The sequence below is a fragment of the Medicago sativa genome, chromosome 8, assembly GCF_051527215.1.
Source record: "Medicago sativa cultivar Bolivia chromosome 8, Bolivia_mono, whole genome shotgun sequence".
NCBI lineage: Eukaryota > Viridiplantae > Streptophyta > Magnoliopsida > Fabales > Fabaceae > Medicago > Medicago sativa.
In genome coordinates, this window is record NC_140756.1 from 42,848,652 (window position 1) to 42,869,157 (window position 20,506).

The 20,506-nt window shown below is 34.3% G+C and overlaps 1 protein-coding gene and 2 pseudogenes across 2 annotated transcripts; all 3 read right to left on the reverse strand.

The window, feature by feature from the left end:
* Positions 1–5,249: 5,249 nt before the first annotated feature.
* Positions 5,250–6,519, reverse strand: LOC146899276 (uncharacterized). Its single transcript, XM_085736737.1, has 6 exons — positions 6,238–6,519; positions 6,066–6,158; positions 5,772–5,864; positions 5,569–5,652; positions 5,417–5,473; positions 5,250–5,300 (listed from the first exon to the last, which is right to left on the reverse strand). The coding sequence occupies exons 1-6, from the start codon at positions 6,517–6,519 to the stop codon at positions 5,250–5,252; spliced, it is 660 nt and encodes a 219-aa protein (XP_085592863.1).
* Positions 6,244–8,372, reverse strand: LOC146899277 (protein FAR-RED IMPAIRED RESPONSE 1-like; annotated as a pseudogene).
* Positions 8,373–14,344: 5,972 nt separating this feature from the next.
* On the reverse strand, positions 14,345–16,842 carry LOC146899278 (uncharacterized; annotated as a pseudogene). The gene is made up of 7 exons (XR_015023190.1): positions 16,814–16,842; positions 16,378–16,588; positions 16,067–16,285; positions 15,882–15,974; positions 15,696–15,800; positions 14,633–14,951; positions 14,345–14,527 (listed from the first exon to the last, which is right to left on the reverse strand). The product of XR_015023190.1 is annotated as an uncharacterized LOC146899278 (transcript).
* Positions 16,843–20,506: the final 3,664 nt, after the last annotated feature.

Consider the following 20,506-nt stretch of genomic DNA (forward strand, 5'->3'; position numbering starts at 1 on the left):
ATTCTAAGTGAACTTTGAAATGTAGAACAATTTCAGCAGAGTTTTGGCACTTGTAAATTGTTATTGAGTCTAATGCCAATCTCTAAGTCTTCACTCCTTTATCTAGAGGTGTGAAAGAGACATTGTGAATTGCCAGCACATCAAAAAGAGTCGTTTGAAGCTTTAATCAATCAGCAATGATCTTTTGCTTGATATGGTAGTTGTCCTATGAAGGATCAATTTCAAAACCATTCCCATTGTGAAGGAACATCATTGCAGGCAGAGCTGTTTTTCTTGTCTTGTAGCAAAGACACAACAGAGTAGTGGAGCTAGTGGTTGTACACTTCGTACAATTGTACTTTGTCAACACTTTTTGATGATAAGCATCCAATGCCTTCAAATCCTCTCAAAATGACCGTTGCTTCACACTTCTAGTCTTCTGCAATGCTTAGACGAGTTTAAATCCATTAAACAACTTTTGAAGCTTTAAGTCTTGCATCTCCTGAGGAACTTCAGCTTCTGGTGATCTTGCTTCTGATGAGTTTGCTTTTGATGATCTTGCTTCTGATGAACTTGCTTCTAATGATGACGTCATCACTTCAGGAGCACTTTGTCTTCAGGAGCACTTTTGTCTTCAGGAGCACTTCTCTTCAGACACCTTAAGCTTCCTTTTTGTTGATTCCTTAGCTCTCTTTTGTTCATTCAGAACCTTTTTAAGATGTCAAATTTTGTCTATGGTCCTGTACACTTGAACAAATATTAGCTAGTCCAATTGACAATTTTTAATACCTTGTTATCATCAAAACTCTCAAAGGTTTATTGTTAAACACATTTTGTTCCAACAATCTCCCCCTTTTTGATGATGACAAACAATAGTATTTAAAATGTGCAATTGTTGTTAATCTAATTAACAAGTTAACTAAGGGTTTGAGGTTTGTAAGCTCCCCCTGAGTCTAATAGTACTTTAAGGTGAGTTTTGTAAGCTCCCCCTGAGTTCTATCAAAGTTAATTAAATTCATCATTTAAAAGCGTAATAACACTCAGAATATTGTCACATTAATAGACTAAGAGATAAGAAGTAGGCCCTATTAATTTAAAATTGATTAAAAATTAAATATTAATTCAACAACACATTACTAACAAGCAATTAAAACAACATAAAACACGCGATTAATTAAAACATAACACATTATCATGGATCATTTAAACTAACTTCTTCCTCCTCTAGTCCCTCCAGCAGAGCCCTGATCTCTTCGTAGTTCCTGGGCCGGTGCAAACTTTTCAGAATTTGTTCAGTAGATCTAACCAAAGAAGCGTCCAACTCGATCGGTCCTCTAGCGCTGTGTTGACCAATGACAGAGAACATGGTTCTCACGTCGTCGTCGTTTGTGAGTTTCATCAGGCTGAAGCAAAGAGATCCGGCTGAGTCGGACAATGGACATTGATATTCGACACCGACCACCATCCTAGTGTCTCTGCGGTTGAGTTGATCCAGCTTATCCTTCAGCTCGGAGAGGGTGACATCTTTGCGAATCCTAAACAGATGAGGTGGTGTTCAACCATTGTACTAGACTGCCCCTAGCTTGGTGTTCGGATCAAAGCCAGGGAATTCCATTTTTTTTTTTGGTGTAGTTTACTTGTAATGAAAACAGGGACCCCTATTTATAGAGGTATTTGGGCGCTGTGGACCACAAAAATTGTTGGTGCAATGCGGGCCACATAGAAGAATCCAATACTGAAGCAATCCGGATTATACAATCCGAACCAACCCTCACCATACACAATGTCCCAAGTTTCACTTTCGGACACCCCATTATCGTCTTTTTCCGGAATACGTAATCCGGAGTGCATGTGTAATCCGAATTATATCTTCCGGACTGCACCAGAAGTTTTGGCCGGTGGTCTGCACCACAAAGAAAATGTTTTTCAAACATTTTGGGCGGTGGTCAAGTGTAAAAACACATTTTTTGACCGGCATTGATGGCCTCCCACACGTTTTTTTATCCCCCCTCCCCTATAAATATGGTTCATTTTCTCAAAAAAATTCACACCTTCTTCTTTCTTCTCTTTTCCTCTTCTACAACGACGTGTTTCCATCATTGGCCTTTCATAGAAAGAGGCCTCTTTGGAAATCCATCAGGGGTCATATGATCGGTCAATAGGGTAGGGGTCAGTCTGAATCTGAGGTGGGTTTGTCTGGGTGTCATGTTGACCATCATGGTCTCTTGTTCCCTAGAGGCCCCTATGCCCCCTCTGTCTCCCCACCAACAGATTTTCTTCTTCCCCGCCATCTTCTTTCCTCCCACCCTATTTCCTCTTCATCAGTGTCTGGAGTTAGAGCTGGAGCCACTGGTATAGCTTGTGTAATAGGATAGGATTAGAAATAGATCTAGGATATTATGTAATAAGCTTAAAAAGCTTGAAAGCTTGAAAATTATTGTAATGTATTGTTCATATGTTAATAAAATGAATTGTTTTTATGTTTGTGTGTTTTTATTTATGTTTTTTAGTTTATTTTCATTTTCTTTTACGAATTGTAGACCTTACAATTGCAAAAGTTCTGGTAAAACACTATTCCAGATTATATAATCCGGATATATCTGCAAATTTCTAACAATAAAATCCGGAAAACAAAATCCGGACAAGGGGTAAAATTGGAAAAAAAAAATAGGGCGCGCGAGGAAAGGCATAGGGTGGGAAAAGTAATACGCAATTGATTATTGATAGATGAAAGTTACTTTTTTTACTAATTTTTTTTGCGAGGGAGAAGTTACTGTTTTTTACTAATGTTATTACAGATTGAGATTCTCGACACGGAAACATATCACCTCCTGCTGTTTTGGTATTGCCACATGTGCACTTTTCAAGCGTTGGATTTGATCCAACGGTGTTGACAAAAGAGGAAAAAGAGTGGTAAGGACAAGATCAAAGGTCAAAATTAGTGCATAACATAAAGCTGGACTGAAACTCCAACTTCTCTCTAACTTTTCCTTCTCTTTCACTCATCGAGGAGGGGTGGTTTTAGGTCATTTTTGACCTAAAATCACCCCTATGCATCTTTTTGCCCCTTTCTTTCAATCTAAGTAAGTGATTTTCACAAATATCAAGTGTTTTCTGTTGTGTTTTTTTGTGATTTCGCCGTCTGAGTGTGACCTTGTGTTGTTCGTCATCTTGTGCGGCGTTATTTGATTTGGCATCTTGTTGCGGGGTTCGTTGGTTCATATTGAAAAATTAGCTCCAGTCTATCACAGATTCAATCAATGATTTGGACGTCAACGTTGCAGATCCAAAAGCAAGAGTATTCTGGTGATTTAGATTTCAGAAGTGCTATTAAGTACGGAAAATTAATCACGGAATTTCACGGACGCGTGTTTGCATCTATTTTGCACGCGCTTCAGTTTCTGATTTTTTTTTAATTAAGAAAAAAAACTGATTCAAATGAAACCCACGTTCGCCACTCACTTCCGCCGCAATTGTTTCTCCTTTCCCGCGAATCAAAACTCTGATTGGAATTCACTCTCATTTGTTGTGAACTAGCGGTGTCGTCGTTTTCTTGTTTTTGTGCTCTTGCCTTTGTGAATCATCGTCTTCGTCTTCTCTTTCCGTGCTCTCGCCTTTGTGAATCAGGAGGTATGTTAAGAAATTGTCCACATATATATACCCCCAATCTCTGCATCGTTGATATGCGATCTTCTACCTAGTTTTACTGCTGTATTGTACTGAGTAGTCTGTTTCAGAAATGAACTGTGTTGAAATTGCAGATTGTGGCTATTGTGCCAGGTGTTTGTGGAAAGTCCTCACAGAAAACATAAAGCTTTTGCGTTCAGTTTTTCCAGCAATGGTTACACGGTGCATCATCTTTCTTAACTGTAGAATTCTGAAAGACATAAAACTATGAAGATCAAAAGCCTGGGAAAGCAATTTGTTTCATCCATGTATTCTAAGTGCTATTGCAACATAGTTTGTTAGGATATAGAATAATGGCTACTAGAGTAGTTAAAGTAGTTAAGATTTGTTAGTAGTTAGTTTGTTACTTAGTTAGTTAGTTAGTTGAGGTTGTTACAAGGCTATTCGTAAGGTTTAGTGAATTGAGTAGTGACTGCTTATTGCGGATTGTGGATTGAGTAGTGCTTATTGCTTCTATCACATATTGGTGCAATGGTTACTTGTTATTGGTGTTTGTTCAAGCTTGGATTCATATCTCTAATACCTTGTCACCAAACGCACCATTGTCGTCGAGGTCAATAAATAGGTGCATGATTGGATATTCTCCAACTGGCTTGTATGTATTACAAATGGTATTAGTGTGCTCGAGTGATTGTTTGATAAGGTAACGTGTGGTGGTGTCAATTGCCGACGTTTTGTTGGTTATGTTATGGTGTTGGTAAGCCTGTTGCTACTGTTGTTCTGAATTAGTGTGCCTTGCTGTTCTGAATTTTAACAAATTTGCTTCTGTTTTGCTCTAAATATATTTTTTATTACAAGATATTGATTATGGTCAGCTTATGGTACTGATGGGATATGCTAAAACAGCAAGTGTGGTAAGGAATGAGTGCAAGCACTGCTGGCCTATGCTGCCAACTGGTTTTGAGCTGATGCACAAAGAAAGGATATGCAAATGGAAAAGCTCCATATCAGATAAAATGTTGCTACTGAAGTTTTGGAGCTAGATTTTGCAATCTTTGATGTATGTGGCTGATATCTACACAGCTTTTGGTGGACATGCTACTTGCACTTTAGTTATGAGATTATGATGAATTGGTTCAAAAGCAATTGTATGGTCTAAATCATTCTTCTAGTTAGGGAACCTTTTGATATTTAGAAAGTTTATGTGACCATGAAAGAAGTCTCTATTAAGACTATCCATGTAATGTAATATTACTCAAATCTATGTTATACATTTCATCGAATGAAAATTGCAGACACATCATTTTATGTATTTCAAGCTTTAAATTTTTAAGTTTTTTTTTTAGAATCTACAAATTTATTAACAACGAGCGCGTGCGAAGCATAACTAAAACTCGTGGACAGCAGAAAACAATTACAACAGGGACTGATATAGCAGAACCCCAACTGTCATAACATCAAAACAAAACAAAACAAGCCTAACCAAGTAAAAAAATGTGACAGAAAATTCTTTAAGTAATATTACTTTCAGCATCAATAACATGATAATCCTTACAAATCAAAATATCCAAGTTCCAACACAAAATAAAGCTAAAAAAATCCAAAAGTTGTGTCTTATTCATGTCTTTTGATGGCTGGATCATTCAACTTGCGTCTCTATGATTATTGTGCTGATCTTTCATGTGTTGTTGTTCCTAGAAAAAGAGACAAAGGGATTAGTGTTTTTTGTATTAAATTTTGCTTGTATTCCCACACAATAAAAAACCAACAGATTATATTTTCATACAATAAGAAGACTTCAAACTAATACCTGTAACAAATCAGAACAAGTAACATAATGGGTTGTGACCTGAGAGTAATAAGGAGCCTACAAAGAATATATAATTAACCACTTATGTTCATTATAAAAATGTTCAAATAAAATCAAAACAATACCAAAATCTATATTTGCACCTTGTTTACTTGACCAAAATGTTCTTGATTTGGATTAAAGGGAGCTAAAGTATTCACACTACCATTCTCACTGCTACAAACATAGTTCTGCTTCTGTTATAGATATTAACATGCAAAAACTTAGATAACTAGTATGCAATATCATATTGAATATTTCAAATAACAAAAAGCCAATCATTTTTAATTAAATGAAAGTAAGAAATCTGGTTTACTTGAATACTATCTTGTGTCCCAGTCCCATCAATAATTTGATACCTAAGAAACTCTTCATTTGTAGTATTTTGAACTACATGCAATCTTAGTCCCTGTCATAGAAAAAACTATAATTAGACACACACAGACGTATATACAGACACACACTACCATGTTCAACTACATAAATAGTAGTATATAACCATTCAACCATTTAGGACTATGTTCACACTAAAATATTTACATAGAAATAGACAGACCAATGAATCTTATATTTGCACCTGATTTGCATGACTAGTATATGATTTGTTTACTTGAATGCTCTCTTGTGTGCTAATTCTATCACCAAGTTGAGATCTGTAAAACACTTCGTGTTCAATTTCTCGACCTCTAGATGTACATTGGCCCTGCCATAAAAATTCTTAAATTAGGCATCTCAACTATTATACCTATAATATCAATAAATACTATAAATTTCACACTCACCTCTTCTTGAACTTGAATATTTTTACTCTTTTGGTTGCTTTTTTTAGTTTTCTTTTGTGCAAGCTTCTTCTTCACAATCTGATCAACTATAGAAGTCTTCCTTTTCGAAGGAGGACGCCCTTTACTTCGAGCTACTTTAGGATCAAGAATGGTAGCTTGGTTTTGAGCTGAACAATCTTCTTCTACAATTCTAGGAGATGTTTCATTACATGGTAACTCAATTTTCATGTTTTCAATCATGTTCATCACTTTCACTAAATCATCTTCACTATTTATCCTCATCTTCACTATTTATCCTCGTTGAAGCAAATTCATAAAAGCCAAATTATCAACACCACATTTAACAAGGGTATACCTCCGCTTTATATCCTTCCTCCACCGTGCCAAAATATAATTAGATGGCACAAAATCTGTTTTCCCTATGAGCTTAAGCACACAAAGGATGTGCCTACATAAAATGCCTTTAAATTCAAACAAGCAGCATGTGCATTTCAACACAAAGTCTTTTTCATTGAAGAACACCATGAACACAATATCTTTCATCTTGTCATATACTTTCTTACTTTCTGTAACAGAAAATATTGAATCCAAACCCTCCAATCTGTTGAAACATGCATGACAGTACATCATAGAAGCTATTTCCAATTGGAATTCCTTAAACTTTGCATTGGTAAATGCTTTTTGGAATTGGAACTCAAATCCAAAGTGACTAATACAAGAAATGACTGTATTAAAAGAACGAAAGTCAGCAATGTTTTCCTTTTCAATTTTATCTTTCAATGCATTATCATATTGCTCAACAAATTGCTTCAATGTTATCTTTGAGCTTACATATCCATCAAAAAATGAGTTCATACTTTCACTTCGTTGTGTAGTTGACATTCCAGCCCAAAATGTGTCCCTTACATATGCAGGGACCCAAAGATGTCGCTCAACAAATAACCCTTTCAGCCATTTGTTATCCTGTAGTTTGTAACACTCAATCATATTTTCCCACCTCATCATAAAATCACTTTTGGTAAAAGAATCATAACAATATCATGCAAAAGTGTTTTGATAGACTCGTAGTCAGAGTGGCTACCAAACTTTTCTGGAATCTTTTTCATTAAATGTCATAAGCATCACCGATGACGAGCTTTCGGAAAGACAATCTCAATTGCATTCTTCATTGCTCTGTCTTGATCAGTGATTATGGCATTTGAAGAACGTCCATGCATACATTCCAACCATATCTTAAATAACCAAGTAAAAGTTTCAGTATCCTCATTTGACAACAGAGCACAACCCAACAACATAGACTGACCGTGATGATTTACTCCAACAAAAGGAGCAAAAGGCATGTCATATTTATTTGTTAAGTAAGTGGTGTCGAAAGTTATGACTTCGCCAAAATATTCATATGCAACCCTACATCTTGCATCTGCCCAAAACACATTTCGTAACCGACTTTCATCATCCACATCCATCACATAATAAAATTGATTGTTTTGCTTTTGCATCCTCACAAAATATTTTTGTATTGCTTCAGCATCTCCTATCCCAAGTCGTAGTCGTCTTGCTTTGTCTATGTAATTTCTGCAGTCTTTTTCGCCAAATGTGAGATTTTCATACCCATCTGCTTCAACGATAAAGGATCGGAAATTTCTACTTACATTAATCCCAGCTTGATCATTGAGTTCTAACCTCCTCTTCATTCGTGCCCCTATATTCTTGTTCGATCTAAAATACCTTGCTTTCCCTGGACTGAGATCATGATTATGCTATAAAAAAAAACACTTTTAATTTTAGTTGTTCCGTCTAAATAAATACACGCATTCAATCTAGCCTTACATTGCGTTTGAGTTATAGGATTTGGCTCTAACAGATTCTTTGAGCGACTCACATACTTTCTAGCTCGACTACATGCTAAAGTAAAATACATTTTCCCCTCATCTCCTTTTTTTTGAACTTATTTTCTTAACTCCAAAACCCACCCGTTCAACATAATTCTTGTAATACTCAGTAATTTCCTTTTCAGATCTGAATGACATCCCATCACAAGGTGTTTCTTCTTCACAAGTACCATTTGCTTCTAAACAATCATTAGTTTCCAATTCATCACAAGACTCAAATCCTTCTTGCACTAATACAACAAATTAAAAAAAACCTATATTAATTGACTAACATAGTTAAGTAAATGAACAATCAATAAATCGGCATAAAATTCCTTCTAATGATCTATAAAAACAACAAATACACAAAATACTTACTTGTGGTAAATTAAAACTGAAATACTCTGCTTTAGTGCTATGAATCAATGGAAGCTATGATGGTAAGCAAAAACAGAGTTACATGAGAATGAATATGAGACCTGATTCAAAGAGACAATAGCGTGAAAAAGAGAACGACGACCCTATATCACAACAATTGAGATTGAATTTCAATCAGATTCTTCGATGAGCGGGAAAGAGGAGATAATTGCGGCGGAAGTGGGGAACATGGGTTCTTTTCTCTGTTTTTGTCTTGGTGAATGGTGGGCACTTCTGTTTCTATTAAGGGTTTGTATTATTTATTTAAGAGTCTTGTTAACTTGTGCCCTAAGTGCACAAGATAAGAAACTAAATAAAGAAATTTACTTTTGGAAATTATGCATTCATAACCTTAAAAGTTTAAAAACTTATCTTTCCAATGCAATATCTATTATTTAATTCTATTTTAAGATTCTTATATTGTGCCTTAAGGGCACAAGTTAGCTTTTCCCTTTATTTAATTTAATCTTTTTTTTTGGACAAAGAAACTGCAGCTCGTAGCAATTACAAGTTTTCACGTGTCCGTATTTTTACGTATTCAAAATTGTCGTACAATATATCATTTTCCTTTAGATTTTAGCATATTATTTGTAGGAATTTTGCCGTTGTATGCTATTAACTTGGGTGCTATGAGTTTGTTTGCAGATTCATCCTTTACGTTTTTAGCGATCTTGATTCTGATGTATTCTATCGATTTGAATGAATGAATATCGTTTTGTTTTTGTCAAAATAAATAAATAAAGCTGGACAGACCCTACAGGAGAGGATCCAGATCCTTCTCGACACTACCATTTGTTTATACTCATTGAATTAATAATATACCCCTTCGTCCCATAATAAGCAAGACATTTTGCAAAAAAAAATTAAATAATTGATTCATTTCACTTTTCAATATAGTATTAACTACTTTTTTCAATTGCAACTCTAATTAATACTATTTTCATCATTCTCAATTAAATATATTCTGATCGTACCTGATCAGAAGGTGACTACCAGTGCTGTTTACCTTGAATTTTGGTAAACTACTGAACTGGTTTTAAGACAAGGGCGAGCGAGATCAGCCAACAAATCTCAAAACCGTTTGTACTTGATTGCTCAACGTGTTTGGTGACTATTCTAGCGAACTATGAATATAACCGTTGAAATTCAGAAACAGAGTGAGACCCGTCGAGATTATCTTCAATGGATCGATGCAAAAGCTTTAAAAAAGAAAGGATTTAAAGGAAAAAAGGAAAGAGTTAGACTAAAGAGTTAAACTAGAAATTGCATTGAAGTAAATGAAAGTAAAAAAAGGTTGGTACACAGATTCATACTTTATGGTTTGTTTACTCGTTTCTCCTTTGTGTGTGTGCGGATAGTGTAACACCCGAATTTTAATCCAAGACATTACTTAAATATTATTTATTCTTTAGAAAACATGAGTATAATTGCTTTTAAAAATAAATTAACAAGAGAAAATTAATAGAAAAGATATCTAGAAGGTAACTATTAAAATAAAATATTAAAAATTAATCATTAAATTGAGTATTATCTAATAACATCCTCATTTTCTAAGGAGTTAACAGAAAAATTAAAATAAACCTCAATAATATTTTAAATTACAATTTATGAAAAACCCAAATTTATTCCCCGCGTGCGTACAAGCTTAACATCATTCTTTCTTCAAATCTTCAAACTCAGGAATACATAAAATGTTGGTTGTAAGGGGTCAGTATTCCTAAACCACAAAAATACAATCATATAGACATAAAGACACAAGATAAGAAGAACAATAAAACCCTCACCATATAGAAGTCAAAAGCTCAATACAAATAACAGAAATTAAAATACAAACTTTATGCAAATGATGCATCAGATGCAACTGGACCATGATCGGATATCGCCACAATTGGGATAATATTATAATCGCCCCATTTGGCACCGAAAGACAAATCACCCCATTTGACAAAATAAGAAATCGCCCCAATTGGTACACTGATAAATCGCCCCTACTGGCACAATGATAATCGCCCGAATTGGCACAATGATAATCGCCCCATTTGGCACCTACTTCCTCTGGTCATATTTATAAGCAAAAAACAACTTTTTAGATTCATTGAATGATTAAAGTATCTAGTCTATATAAAGACCAAATACATTAAATATTCAATGAATCTAAAAAAGTGATTTTTGCTTATAAATATGACCGGAGGGAGTATGACACAACTATATGTCATGCTATGCATGATGTATAATATTTTAAAATCATCATCACTTTCACAACTTTAGTCAAAATTCAAACTTTTTTTCAAAACCTTCATTAAATCATCTTTTTTTTTCAACATGAGGAACTCAAACAAAATGTCATGCCATGCTACAAAAGATGAGACTTTTCCACCACACATGAAATGCAATAAAAATATATATTACATTCTTTTATTTATATTCAAGTTTTCTCCTCTTATTAGGATAAAAGTTCTACGTTCAACTTAGCTTATGAGATTATGAATATATAATTGTACGGAATACCGCCCCTACCTTTTGGTGATTTTTCTCTTCCTAATAGCAAAGGTTAGTCTCGTGAGTTGCTCGAACGAAGGATAGTTCAAAAACTTCAAAAGAACAAATTTTGATATTAGGAACAAACGAAATGTAGAAATAGACAAGGGACCAAACAAAGTATAAGAAAAGGTGATACCTTTAGGTGGTTCACGAAAATGAGGGTGAATGGAGATGTTGGTTTGAAACTCACGAAGAACAAAAATTAATCTTCACATGATATATCTTACAATTAGGATCTTGATTGAAATGATAGAAGAAAACATATTTATGATAAGGTTTCAGACCAAAATTGTGTGAATGGATGAACATAAGAGTATGAGGCTGATTTAAGAATATGAAGATATTGATTAAGGAAGTGCATCGACACGTTACAAAATCAAAACAATTATGATGGGAATTGATGGAAATTAAACAAATACTAGATTTTTGACCCGAGTTCCGCACAGGTTTATTGTAAAGGGATTGACATACGAATAATAAAATGCAATATATAATTGGTAACGGTGAAAAAAATAAAACGTGATAATTCATAGTAGACAAAATAAAACACTTCATAAAATGTATGAAATCTGAAAATATTATAAAAGAAAATTCGGTATTCCTATCAATAATTCGGTAAAAGAAATATGAAATTTTTAGTACATTGGCATGTAGTTTCATCACACATTGCGAAATACTTCCTCATATACGACGTTAGACGTTACATTGGTATCTTCACCATCTTCATCAGTGATCAATATCTTTAGTCCTTCTCTAGATGTAACTCTTGAAACAGCAACATACAACTGTCCGTGAGAAAATATAGGTGTTGGTAGATATACACAAACATGTTTAAGCGACTGCCCTTGACTTTTGTTAATTGTCATTGCAAATGATACGATATGGTCAAAGGAAATTGTCTTCGTTGAAACTTAAAGGGAATCCTGACATCTGAAGGCGATAGAGATACCCTGGGTACAAAAACCTGATCACCAACATTACTTCCAGAAATGACTCTCCCCTCAATGACGTATCTTCCCATCCTAGTGATAACCAATCTGGTTCATTAGGGTATTCTGTTTGTAAACGTATTAAATAAGTGTGGAAAATATTGTCAAAAAAAAGGCAACAGGATAAGAATGAAATTGGTGCGATGCATCTTTTTTAAGTATTAAATAAGTGTACAAAATATTTCCTTAAAAAAAAGTGTATAAAATATTGTAAAAAAAAAGGCATGAAATTGGTACGATGCATTTTTTTAGTATTAAATAAGTGTACAAAATATTGTAAAAATAAAAAGGCAAGATGATAGGAATGAAATTGGTGCGATGCATGTACAATTTTCGTTAGTGCTTTCCTACTCAGCAAGCTTAGTTCAATTTTTAAATTTCCCTCCCACAAACCTTTGCATTCTGCCGATGCATGTACCTCAAGAAGCTGAATGATGACATTTAATATACCCAAACCTCATTTCTATGTTTCCAACGTGATTGTTATTGTTCTCATGCACATTTTATTCTACAAGTCATAAAGCAAGTTGTGCGGCTCAAGATTGTTAACATTCATATTCTCAAATCCTATCAACCTCCTTGTATATAGAGTAATTAATTCAACACAGTAGGAATGGTTAATTTGGGCGGTGTCCTTGCCTCCAGTATCTTACGTGGGTTCATTTTCACTTTCCAAGATAGCTCATATGTTACCAAGAATTTCAAAGTTGGCTACTCTTTTCTTCTTTATTCCATTATAATACAATACCCTATCAGATAATTCCCATCTTATTTTCTCCTTTTTCTTCTCAACTTTTTCCATAGAGGAAAATACTACTTATACTAAGTAACTGCCTACGGACACGTTTAGGACATAACTGCTAATAACTGCTACATGCGTATTTGACTTCCAAACAACGCCTCTTCGACGAGAAATCGTCATTTAGCTCCTCTCTTCGATGCCAACCGTTCTTCGACATCTTCTTCGCTCCGTCGAACCATTCTTTCGATCAACCAATCTTCTGGTCTTCACTTCGACTGTCGAACTTGAGACTTGAGCTTGCTTCAATCTCTTCGAAATATGGGTCAAACTTCATTGACCACATTTATTATAGCATGTTGAAAATACAGGCTAACAAATTGCCCCCCCAGAAAATGTCTTTTTCGCTGATGCTTCAGATAGAAGAAGAAAGAGTACATTTTTTGAACTTCAATGAGCATATTTCTCTGGTCGAAAACTGACCAAATTATCAGTAAGAATTTTTAAAGGTAGTTGAAACCAACCTTTTAATGGCGTCATTAGACTCCACCTAGTGGGCCACGTTCCATACTTTGGAACTACAATCTTTTCTTTAATTTAATAACTGCCAACGTCGTTGACACGTTTGGAATCAGGGCCTATAAAAAGGAACATTACTTCGTTTACATGCTCTTCATAATCCCACTTAAACCTGCAATTTAGGTTTTTTTTTAATTGCGAAAGAACACATTGCATTTCAAACCTAGATCACTTCTCATTTTAACGACCAGCAAACCTCTTGATATCCTCATCATGACGAACAATTAGAAGATCCGTTGCTTCAAACAACGTTAGAACGAGGATTGCTCAATTTTTCGGTGCCAATGCAAGCTGGAAATGCATAGTTTTCAGAAGAACCAGCTCTGGCTGAAGAAAACATTCAAATCTGGAAATCCCAGGTATTGATTGCTTATTCTAACTCAAAACACACCTACCTAGGCCCAATTGAAAAAACCGAGAGCGAGGCAATTCAACAAATTTTCCCTCATTATAAAAATCATTCCCCTTTGATTTTCATTCAAAACCCTAATCACTACAAGAAACTTGACATTTAGCAATGGCAGAAACCGTTGGTAAAGGTCTCAAAAGCCGTTGGTATAGGTCATAAAAACTATACCAACGCCCACCTGCTACCGTCTAGGATATTATGCTTATACAAACGGCAAGAATGTCGTCCCAATAGTTTATACCAACGGAAAATTAGCTTGATGCTATAGATTCAGGAGCTATAGCAACGGCATTTTACACCTATTAAATAGCTTTAGTCAACCTCCATATCCGTTGGTATAGGACCAAACTGTCCGTTGCTATAGGTTCTCTCTTTTTTTTTTAAATAAAATTCACCCTAATATAAATATTTTTTAATAATAATAAATTTTTCACAATAATTCCTGACCAAAAAAATAATATATTCGGCAATACTTTTTTATTGCACTACACAAAATTTAAGGCAACATTAAAGAAAATTTCAATTATATGATCAAAGTAGTAAGTCTTACGAACATATCAAATAACAAAATAATGTCAATTTTATATAATAACCAACACAAAAATAGATACTAAATAAAAAAAACACTAGATGAGCCTAAACATATCCAAGATAAAAACAATTTCTAATCTTCCCCTCTTCCGTCTTCATCACTGCATCGACTTGAAAAATTTATCTAGATTGGAGCACTAGCATCATCTGAGGCCTATTAAAAATAAAAAGAAAATATGTTACAAACTCTACTTAATTCATGTTATCATAATATTCGAAATCTGAACTCGAAAAGTAAAATATCAATTATATAATATACCTGTTTTGCAGCTTGTAAAATATCATTCAAATCTTCTTGAGATAATCGATTTTGTATCACTGACATCATATTTGCTATAAACACATTTGTCCTCTCTTGACTTTCTCGCATTTTCTTAAGTTCATCCCTCAATTTTTTGATTTTCAGACAAAGAAGCTTTTGATTTCTTAGGTTTGGGAATATTGCCTATACAACGCACATGTCCCCTCTTTTCAGCTCCTTTTACTCGGGAATAAATGTCATTCTTCCAAGGCATATGACTTTGTGTCCCAACCGATTGAGAAGTTTCTGCCTCATTATTATGTTTATTTAGTTCTTCCTGAAAAATTATAAAATATATAGATTATAAGAATACATTTTAAAATAGAATTCATTAACATGACAATCAAAACAATTGAAAAGGGTCATTTTTATGTCATAATCAGAACAGAAATGTTCATTAAAATAGAACAATTGAACATAATTCAGAACAGAATTCAAAACAGAGTTAATTAATTTAAAACAAAATTCAGACCATAATTAAATTAGAACAACTGAACCAGAACAATTAAAACAGAATAAGCAGGATCAAAGTAATGGTTGTGGATGGTCATTCGAATAGGGACCGCTCATTCGAATATATCAGTTATTTGTAACAACTAGTTCAATTTTACCAACAATAAAAACACACAGAATCATGACAAGACAATCCGAAATGAGGCCAATATAAATAACAAAATTCCCCACCTGAATGGCATCATAAAAATGATTCAAAGGGAACTAACTGAACTATACTTGCAAAACAAACTTCAGAACAAAATTCAATCAGAACAACTGAACCAGATTAATTGTTACAGAACAATTAAAATTGAATAAGCAAGGCCAATTTTATGTCACAATCATAACATAATTCAGAACAATTAAAACAGAACAATTGAACCAGTTCCAATTCTTACGGTCATAATTCAATTGTATACAACATTCAATTTTATACAACAGCCGAGGATCCAATTTCATTGATTTAACATATCGTTTCAGTATAAATTATAGAATCAAAAAAGGTATCAACGAAAGAAAGTCTTACTATAAATCTTGCAGCATGTACATTAACAATTGAACCATCTTTACGAGTACGTGTATCAATGTAAATCTCTTTCCGTGTAGGCGACACTCCTTTGGCTTTTTCTTTCTAATACCAAACAAATGAAATTATAAGTAATTTGTTTTATAAATACAATTTATTCAATTATAAGTTCAAATATTAACTAACCTTCTCATTGATCAATTTTGGGAGACTTTTTGTACCCATGCAATGAATATCTTCATATCTTTTACAATTCTGACTATTCATTTTACTTTCTTTCTACAATTGATACAACATAATGTTAGTCGAAAGAAGGAACCAAGTTCGAAGATTTTTATAGTATGACAATATCTCTTTTAAATTTGACTTACTTGTGCCTCTTCAGAAAACCAATGATGAACCAATTCACGATATTGACTTCGTTCAACTCGAGAATCTAGTAAAGCATTTGCAACTTCTTCTTCCGTTTTACTTGCGTCAAATGCCTTTCCTTTTATAGAACACTTCCATTGTTTCCACTTCATATTCATCTCATGTATCAGATATTCTTTTGTAGTCTCATTCATAGGAGGATCAAACCCAAAGAATTTCTACACATATATAGATATGTTAAGTAAATACATCATTAGTGATAAAAAAAAATTGGGTACATAATTATTTAAATATATTGTTAATATAATACCTCTATTTGCAAAACCATGTTATTCTTATTCTTAGCAGGCATATCTTTCCAAGATGTGAGATTAATTGGAGCATATTGTTTCCTTCGAACCAAACTCCCTACGAAACGAGTAAGAGTCGACTCTTCGTCACCAATGAATCGACTGCGCTTGAGACTACAAGAGAAATTCTTTGGGTAGAAATTAAGTGAGTATATTAACCCCTCGGAAATTCTTCACTTTCTTTTGTCGGATCATGTACCCATCCTCTATTCTCTATTCGGAAAATTAACTGAAATAGATAAAAGAGAAAGGGAGGGGAAGGAAGTATTCAATCTTGTTAACACAAGACTCTTCCAAGTGCATAACAGAAGCAAGTTATATGTAAAAGTGCACATGAACATGACCATAAAACCATAAAGCCATTCTAGATTCAGTTGCAGAAATAATAGTCATAACATTTCAACACTAGTCATAACAATAGCCATTTTAACACACCCATTCTAGATTCTAGAATCAATTGCAGAAACAATAGTCATAAATAACAATAGCCATTCTAGATTCTAGATCAGAGTTATCAAATTAAAAATCAAGAGAAATATAACAACAACATAATCATAATTCTGCTTTACATGGGGGCAAAACCTCACATAAGTTGTTACACCTGCCAAGTAAAACTGAAGAAATGACCCACCAGAGTTTAATAATTTAATAATTTATTATTTCTATTAAAAAAAAGAGTTTAAAAATTTATCACATATTGAGATTGTAAGCAAAAGTGATTAATCCTATCGCAAAATTCTCTGGTAAGGTAAAAATGTCTTGTAATGTTAGTCAAGCATCACTTTTTTTTTAAACAACATATTATATAACAAGCTGATTGCATACACACAGCAGAAACGGCCAGAAAACAGGACTACAATACTGCCTGGTGCATACACATAGGCGCTCCACAAAGCCAAATGAAAAAAACAGCACCAAACATACACATAGGTTAAAGTTTTTGGTGCTGTCATGACGGAGAGATGACAGTCTATAAGCTGGTGTGTGGAAGAGAGTTGATCTCCAAGTAGCAGCTCTCTTTCCCAATATAAAAGTTCTTTTTTCTTCTTCCCAGGCAATGGATTCTAAAGCTAAACAGTTCAATTGATGTATTACACCTCCTAGTGCCTGTGATGTTTTTTAAGGCTGAATTTGTGTTGTGTTACTACTCACAATGGTTAATCAATTGTTACCTAACAACAAATTTAGGCCATGTTTGGTTTTTCAAAAGTCTAATTAGAGCAATACACCACAAGTTACTGAACAGGGCACTTAAGTTCATGTTTCTACTTTTATCAACAATGCATAATTGCAAGGTGAACTCCATCTAAAATTAAGTAACAATACTATAGTACTTTTGTATGCTCTACAAACAGCAATATATCATTAAGGTATGGACTATCAATAAACAAAACTATCAGAACAATTATATCAGATAACCTAGAAATACAAACTGCACTTTTTACTCACATCCACCTTTAAATACTCCAGGTCTATCTAATATTGAGTTAAAAAGTGAGTCATACGGTTTCATAGCAACTGTTTGTTGTGACTAAAGCATGCTGCAGAAACCAGAGAAAATATATAAATTGAAAACATAAATTTAGTTCCAAGTAAAACAGCAGGCCACACGCCACGCCAAATATTTATTTCCAAGTAAAACCCAAACTAAATTTGTCCAAACTCTAAAGCAAAATCTTCAATTCTTATGTAATATTCATTACCTTATTTGTATCTACTTAATGGACCCAAAAAGTACAATATTATCACGCACAAAACAACTAATAAAGATCTTTGGAGATCATAAACAATAAACAATAAATATGACACACAAAAGTGATTATGAGAATACAATATAACCTATCAAAATACAAAAAATGTAAACAATATAATGACACAAAAAAAACAAGTACGAGGAAGAAGAAGTACCAAGTATGAGGAAGAAGAAATCGATTTGGTGAAACCTTTTTCTCTGCACAAGCTCTGACAGAAGAGGAAGAGGAAATTGATTTTGGGGTTTTGAGCAATAATCGATTTTGAGAAAACTAATTGAAGGAGACTATAAGAAAAGCGATTATGACAAAAAATGATTATGAGAAAAGTGATTTAGGGGTTGTGATTGGATGGATTTAGAGAGGATTTCTACGAGGATTATGTGAGATTTAGTGGTTTTTTCCTTACCTCCATTTTGATTGTGATTGAGAGAGGTGTTCTCAGATTTGAGATTTGGGTTTTATAAGGAAGAGGAAATCGATTTGGAGTGTGTTTTGGAGGTTTAATCGTGAGTAGTGATTTGGAGTTACGTTTTTGATTTTTTGTTTTTTCTTTTAGTTTTGTTGTGTGAAAGAAAGAAAACGTGGGAAAGAGAAAAAAAATTAAAAGATGGGGGAAAAACTGAGCGGGCTGTTGGAACATCAGTTGCTAAATTTTATCTACAACAACTCTTTTATCTGCAGTTGCTAAAAGTGATCGTTGCTATATGGCAAATTTCTTGTAGTGGATGCTTCTTACAACCTTAAGTTTTTAGGTACTAAGGTTTTTAAGGAGGCTCCCAGATTTGAGAACAATGAGCCTGATCTCTTCTGGCTTAATAAGCTCGAGAAAAAGAAAGGGCTTTTTTGGAAAGAACTTGGGATTTTTAATCTTATCCAACTGTCGAGACAGGGCCCTAGGTGCTACCCAGATACATTGCTAGCTGCTTTGCACTTTTGGGACATCTCGACTAATAGTCTTCACTTAAAATGCGGGATTATTAGACGTCGCAGCTGCAACTGGTCTTAAGCCAACCGATGATATCTTCGATCCAGATATTTGTGAGTCAAACATAAGCTTCGATTTCAAAAGGGCTACCTTTGATAACTATTTCACAGACCACCACAACAATAAAACTGAGGATGTTTATGATGAAGAACATATAGCCCTTTTAACTCTATGGATGTCTATGTATGTCTTCTGTACGAGATCTATTCAAGTAGTAAAACATTACAGAACCTTAGCTTACCAGCTACACAATATGAAAGCCTCAATCAAGGAGTAACCGATATGCGAGAGCAAGTCGATAGACTGATGATCCCTGGTCCAGTTTGGCTGTTTCAAATGTGGTTTTTCGCCACTTTTGGACCTGAGCTAGGCATTTTCCTTCCAAAAGACTCTGAGGAAGCATGTAAAGATAGATCTTTTGAAGGAGCATGACTTGCCATGCTTCGATACAAAGAGAATAAGCCTAGCCAAGATTTGTTTTCTGAGGCCTTCGATGTCTTTCTAAACTGTGATGTTTTTATGCCTTCTTTTGCTCCTTTCATGACAAGAACATGTGGGTTGTCTTGGTACATCAGGGAATTCCCATTGAAAGACGCTAGATTCGAAGACGAAACAAATGCAATCTGGAAAGCTTATTTGACTCCCAGGTTACTCTCTAGCATGACCACTCCCAATGCCACTACAGATTCCTTCGGGGTTTATGGTTATCAACCTAATCTTGTAGCTAGGCAGTTCGGTTTGGTTCAGGTTTGTCCTTGTCCATTCTATCATTCTGAACAAGATATGAGGAAACCGAGAACCGAAGCTCAATGGTGAATCATCTTTTCAAAGTTCAACAAAGATTTCCCAAATTTTACACCTTTCCACTTTGAACTTTCATACGAATGTACTCAGTTATTTTTTGTGTGGTGGCAAAAGCATTTTTCTGATGGCAACGAAAGAGTGAATCTGGACAACTTGCTCTATAAATTGGTTTCTTCTTTTACTTCCTCGCAAGAAAAATGTAAGAAGAATAAAGGTACGTCATCCCTCTTTTGAATCTTCAACCTGAACCCTGTCTTCTCCTTGTATTTTTCTTTCTAACTTTCTTCATTTTTAGGAAGAAGGAACAAATATGAGGAGTTATCAAGAACTAGATCTTCTACAAGGATCAGAGAGGACCGAAAAAGGAGAGATGTTGCCAATTTGTAAATCTCTTCTAAAAGGATGAAGCAGACTGCTGACCACTAAGATTCTCCTATCTTTGCACATATTGGTTTCCTTTTTCCTTTCGAATGGAAAATTGATTATCCCAAATTCTTTCCTTTTCTTTATAGCCTGAAGCCTTACTTGAATCAAACAAAGCCACTG

Bases quoted from the DNA above. Each gene is read 5' to 3' on its own strand.
- LOC146899276 (XM_085736737.1), bottom strand. From the start codon at position 6,519: ATGAGGATAAATAGTGAAGATGATTTAGTGAAAGTGATGAACATGATT. The intron at 6,159-6,237 runs GTGAGTGTGAAA...TTTTTATGGCAG, and splicing joins ATATTCAAGTTCAAGAAGAG to GGCCAATGTACATCTAGAGG. The intron at 5,301-5,416 runs GTATTAGTTTGA...CTCTTTTTCTAG, and splicing joins CTTGTTCTGATTTGTTACAG to GAACAACAACACATGAAAGA.